Source organism: Styela clava, chromosome 10 (genome assembly GCF_964204865.1).
Source record: "Styela clava chromosome 10, kaStyClav1.hap1.2, whole genome shotgun sequence".
Classification (NCBI taxonomy): domain Eukaryota; kingdom Metazoa; phylum Chordata; class Ascidiacea; order Stolidobranchia; family Styelidae; genus Styela; species Styela clava.
In genome coordinates this window covers 11,271,702-11,277,701 of record NC_135259.1, presented here as the reverse complement: position 1 = coordinate 11,277,701, position 6,000 = coordinate 11,271,702, and the positions used below count along the sequence as shown (strand labels likewise).

At 34.3% G+C, this 6,000-nt stretch overlaps 1 protein-coding gene across 1 annotated transcript in view; it reads right to left on the bottom strand.

Annotated features, from left to right (window-relative positions):
- Nucleotides 1-242: 242 nt before the first annotated feature.
- LOC120338140 (adhesion G-protein coupled receptor G7-like) overlaps nt 243-6,000 on the bottom strand; it is a 17,544-nt gene continuing 11,786 nt past the window's right edge. The window contains exons 12-21 of the mRNA XM_039406077.2: nt 5,661-5,846; nt 5,425-5,514; nt 5,206-5,349; nt 4,860-4,969; nt 4,536-4,730; nt 4,215-4,378; nt 3,978-4,138; nt 3,167-3,352; nt 2,633-2,747; nt 243-2,322 (exon numbers count right to left, since the gene is read on the bottom strand). Of these exons, the coding sequence (XP_039262011.2) occupies nt 2,198-2,322; nt 2,633-2,747; nt 3,167-3,352; nt 3,978-4,138; nt 4,215-4,378; nt 4,536-4,730; nt 4,860-4,969; nt 5,206-5,349; nt 5,425-5,514; nt 5,661-5,846 (1,476 nt within the window). The 3' untranslated portion in view covers nt 243-2,197. The remainder of the gene's footprint in view (nt 2,323-2,632; nt 2,748-3,166; nt 3,353-3,977; nt 4,139-4,214; nt 4,379-4,535; nt 4,731-4,859; nt 4,970-5,205; nt 5,350-5,424; nt 5,515-5,660; nt 5,847-6,000) is intronic.

Here is a 6,000-nt window from a genome sequence, read left to right as displayed (position 1 = left end):
ACTGGAAGTATTGAGCCTCGATATAGTCAATACTCTGCTTATTATTAAAATTCGCTCGTTATCAGCTGTGATTTCCCGTTCTCTAAGGTTTTTTCAAACAAATGTTTTTTGTGTTTTATTCTGCATATGTAACAAAACTGTAAACTTGGAGTTTGATATCAACTTGGTAAATAAGAGTGTTCAGAAACATAAGATAATTTTAAATAATAGAGTAAGTAAAAATAAACAAGAGACAATGCTCAAATATATGGAAAAAGGTCAAAACAAAGTAGTATCAAATCTTTGCAGTGTCGGTAGTCTGACTACCAGATCGCTCAAATGCGATCGCGGAACATTCATACGGTACACAAACTTTAATTTTGAAGACGTCATCAAGTCAAATTGCGAATTGTAACACGAATCCCATTGACCCCACATAAAGGAAGTAGGAAGTGGTCGCTTGGTGGAAAAGTGAAAACAAAATATTGATTTCATCGGATGTTTTTTGATGCATATAGCGATTATACATGCAACCTACCATCCTCTGCATATACCCTTTAGCGCCACCTGTCTGAACCCTTTTTACCGCTTTATGTGGCAACTATATAGATTTGAGAAAGCGGGATTTTGAGTCGCCACTGATGCATCACGTCTATTCGCTGTTAAATTAAGGGAGATTTAAGATTACATACATTTGATCGTGAAACTGATATGTTTTAACGAGCGTTCATTACTACGGAGTATATACTGGTTCAATTCAATACGCGATTTCGGACTGATTTACGTTGGATTTGTCATCATGCATTGCTAGTTTGTTGCGGCGTATTATCGAGTCCTAAGTCATCCTAAGAATCATTTTCAACGACAAGAAAGATCAAGGATCTATTACTGATCACTGGACAACTCCGCGGGGTATAGTTAACACCGGTTCGTGTTCTCCATGAGCAAACAAAATGTGAGAATTTTTCCTGTGGATAACTGGCATCAATATAAAGCAATACTCGAGAGTCTGAGCAGAAAGAGAAACGCACTAGCATATAATATTTGTTCCAAAAAAAGTGCGTTATTGATCTATATTCTATGCTATACTAGCCTGTCCTTTTGGCATAATGAGAACGCTCACTAACACTAACGCGTAATAAACATGATAACTATTTCACCGAAGATTTCTCTGCTCATAATTTGCGTATTATATTTTTATTTAAACCAATATGAGAAAAGATAACAATCGGAGTCCGCCATGATATGAAGCAGGCGGGAAATCGACTTGAACTTATATCAGTAACACGACTGTGCTTTTTCAAGTTTTTTTCTTTTTTGGATATATTGAATCCAATATTCTATAATCTTCAATTAATACGGAAATTTTGAACTCAATGGAACACGGTCAGATTGGCACAAAAAAACAGCATAACACGAGCCCATGTAACAATCGAATTTAACATTCTTTTTGAATATAAAAAAATATTCAATTTTGCTAGGATGACGCAATTACACGAAATTTCAGTAAGAGGCGTTCGTTTGGATAGTTACCGATTTCAAATAATCGCTGATTCATGACAACTTGAAGTTTATAAGACGTGGGAAATTTGATTTAGCATAGCAGGTACATAATCGTAGAACATTTCCCGGCATAAATACGCTATTGCAAGCTTTGTGACGATTTTATATGAACTGACTGAGCAATTCATTTCTTAAAAGAGATGCTAAAGTTTTTTAATCGGAAGGTTACCTTCGACTATAGAACAGCTTAGCGAGTAGATGACATCTAATTTGTGTTTTATTATTTATAACGCAAAACGCCAGCTTTATTAACAACTATTGCGTTATTTTTAAGAAAAGCTCAAACTATTTTTCATTTTCAAACCTTCTTGAAGATTCAAGTCTTTTAAAACCTAAATTACACGTACTACCACCAACACAATTTGAGAAATACTGATCTCATACATAACACATTTTTCACATCTTATTTAAATGCTTTGTACACTCTGGCTGGCTATTTTATTTCACTCAACTACTGTTGTTTGTCAGTTCTCACAAAATGAAATAGGAATTACGCAATACGACGTCGATGACATCATTTTTCGATGGTCCGAATAACGAAATAATGCATACTACTACAGCAAAAGTGTAAGGAAGTGGAATCGATTTTGAAACCATTGTAGATTGATGCGTTTCCTGGCTTGTATATATGGCTGCAGATGACATAGTAAATTTACTACATGGAAGTTTGCAAGTGTTGCCCTTCACTTTTGCTGCTTTCTGTTTTCAAATTTCCTGTCGCAAAATCTTTTTGTCTGTTTCTTGTATTATGTACTGGTGATCTTTCCGTCCTCATTCCGGCTGTGTAGTGAAAAAATATGATGTTTAATTCCTTTTTAAACGAAAACTTAATGCAAGCTATTTTACAATATCTGTTAAGAATAAGATGAGCCCATAATTTTTTCATACGGTACGAACAAGGCTTTACACAAGCATTTATTATGAGGTACTTCATTTTGAAAATACCTGAATCTTTGTGTTTATCGTGGACTAAACTGTTTATTATACCCTAAATGAGGCTTTTTCAACTAGGCCATAGCGCACGAAATTTTATCTAACACATGAATAAGATCGTAGATATCTATTTTAATACTTAATTCCATCATCTTACCAGTAGTTGACAACGTTTCTTGCGTTTGTTTTTTGAAAGGTTTTGTTAGTTCTTTTATCCACAAGTCACGGACGTCTTTTCGTCGAATACAAAAGAGAAAAAACAAAAAGAAACCCTGGAAGAAAAACAACGCTTGTGTAAATATTACCTTGGTATTGCTTACATGGTATTGATAAATATTAAGCAGGTGGGAGTGAACAGAGTGAATCATATTATTGCTGCGTGATTTTATTAAAAATACAAAAAGGAAAAACTGTATATCTGCATCGCAATCAAGAAACTGAAGAGAAAATATCGATACACACCACTTTTAATAATATAATGTTGTGACTATTTTACATACGAATCTCAGCGAAATATCGGCCCCACGGGACCCAGATGAAATAAAAATAGCTTTCGAACGACTTTTTCCATCATTGATAGTTGGAAATTAGAAAACGATTGTTGCACTAATTGCGAAGAAAAGCGAATTTTTTTTCACAAAAACAGCAACAACAAAAAAAAAGCAAAACGATCCGTATATACATTTCTTACCTGTAGCGCATTCGTGATTGAGAAAAGCCAACCAAAAACAATATTTGTGGTAACATCATCTGATATTGCTAATGGAATAGCAAATAACCAAGTCAGTCCGAGTATCAACATCAGTATTACAGCTCGCACTAAATATGTTTTGATTTCTTCAGCCATAGTTTTGTTTTGCGACGAACTTGACTGGATCTATGAAACATGTTTTGGGTTTTAGATTTGATATATCTCCTTTTACAAAGCAATAAATAGACTGAATAGGCAAAATAAATATTTCGCACATGTTGGAACTTTTTCAAATTCAGAACCAATTGTATATATGCTGAAAAATTTAGACGGCGGCCCTGCTATACTGTCAAACACAGCTAAAATGTTCATTTCCCCCAATTTGAACCTATTCAAAAACATTTTAAAGGCTATAGCAAACCCTAATATATATAGGTCCTAAATCGATCAAAAGCACAACATTTTTTTCGATGCCCGAGCATAAACAAGAGGACAACCTTCCGACGAGTCACTTGGTGTCAATTTCATATGAACTCCCGATGATGCCGTAAAAAAACGGAATGTAATTTTGACAATCACTACCCTGCTGAGAGAGACAAAGGGTTTTCCCTATAGTTAAAAATAAAAAATATGAAACCCTATTATGACGTCACAAAATTCAATTTCTGAAGTCCCTAATCCCCATGCAGCCTATCTCAGCGCAATCCTGCGTACGCCACCATTTTACAGAATCAATGCAATAGGAATATTTCCGCGGTATTGTATGTACGTACATACGTTCAAATACTACTCTAATGAAAAGCATACTAACCTGTTTTCGATCACAAGTAATTGCTTTTGTTATAGCAATAAATCCCAGGATATTAACAACAAAGGCGATCCCAATAGGAACCAGAAAACCAAATATCAAAGAATATTCGTGAAGCCAACATAAGCGATCACTAATGTAAGACGATGGATTGGATATGGCAACTAAAAGAGGAAAAATATATGATTTAAAGTGCAATAGTGTCCACAGTAGCAAGAAAACAATGCAGCTTTGTCGTACCTCCATTTTCCAGCGAAACCCAGCCACTTGATATTGTATTATCGTACCAGCCAATTGTGACTACAACATTGATCACAACGATTAGAGCAGAACACGTATATACTATAATTGCCGCTTTTACGATATAATATGGTCCTGTAGAGCCGAACACAGACACAAGTTTTCTGATAAAAAAAAAGCAAATTTTCAATATTATTGTGTTAATAAGCTTATCTTGTTTGCCTAATCTTAAAGATTCGAAATTTTATTCATTGGATTACATCAATATTTTACCATATTAACAGAAAATATTACTCTTTGTATGTTCACTATCATACCCACTTGTACATTGTGGCGCATTCCACAGTCATCCAACCCCAAGTGGAAAGCAAAGAAAATTGTAAAATTGCTGCTATTGCTATGCATTGATTTCTTTTTTCAATTCTTTCTATTCCAATTAAGAATGTGATGTATACAACAAGAAGACTGAATCCAAGGTTGGTGTGTATTTGAGTTGTCAGCATTTTTCTTAAAGACCTGTAAATTTTGGTAAACAAAATTAAACGGAAGTAACTGTGAATTATCTCTTTGTAACGCTTTAATTTTTTTGTTTTAATACTATTTATTGTCTATTCAACTTTGTGATAACATAGCCCTAAAACTTACCGAAAATATAAATTACAAGCCAGCATTAGAATGAGTCCAATTACTGAAAGTGCGCATCCGACTTGTCCAAAGATTTCGAGAGCGTAGGGATCCGATAATTTGTTAGTTTTCTGAAAGCAACAGCAAAACTTTAATCCGATTAATATCAAACTTTATTTTTCAATATTTTAAATCACTATAAGAGAAAGCAAAAATAGACTGATATTATCTATAATAGCTTGAGCCTCATGGATTAAAAGAGAATGAGTATGGAAATGAAACCAGAGACAGGAATCCCGATTTTTGATCTTTATACACTTTAGGCACAATAGAAGAACTCTACCACTATTCTTATGCAATATCTCACCACAAGTACAGCAAAGCAAGTCAAGTGATTACAAGTACAATTAGGTGGATTTGATCCCGGAACATACGAACATCCATCAGAATTCCATTCATTTTTGTTCACGTCGAAGAAAGCACATTTGACAGATTTGACTTGTCGGCTATTCTAGAATATAAAAATTGCTCATAATTATCCATCATATTTCCATTGTATTCAATAAGCAAATATCAAACTACTTACATTGCTCCTTGAATCAATTTCCGGCATTTGAAACCATAGAGGTTTGGCCAAATTTTCAACTTTTGTGTTTGCAACACTCGAAGAAAACACCTGAAGTAATGATTGTACTTTTTAAATATAACATTGGAAAACATTTCTGCCATGAAACAGTTTACATTTTCCCCCCAAGGAAGAAATCAAATTCGTCAAGGAGAGTTACAATTGGTCTTTTAAAATCAAACGACGTGTGTTTGTACCTTGTCAATAACGACATCCTTGTCATTTTGAAAAAAGTCTGCGTTCTTGAAAACAGTAAATGATACTGGGATAGATTCCGCAGAATTTTGTGACGATCCTTGTTCAATTGCTTCTTCTGGCAAAGAGGCTTTAATTTCTCCCAGAGTAAAGTCAACGTTTCTAGCAGTTTTTTCAAAAATGGAGTGCTAAAAAATCGGTATGATTTGTATTCATTATTTGTTGATGAAATGATGATGACACTAGGATGATTTTATGAAGTGAACCACTAATCGGTTTTTAAATATACTGGTGTATTATGCCGTTTCTTTGCAACCCTATGTGTCGTATACGACCAGATAT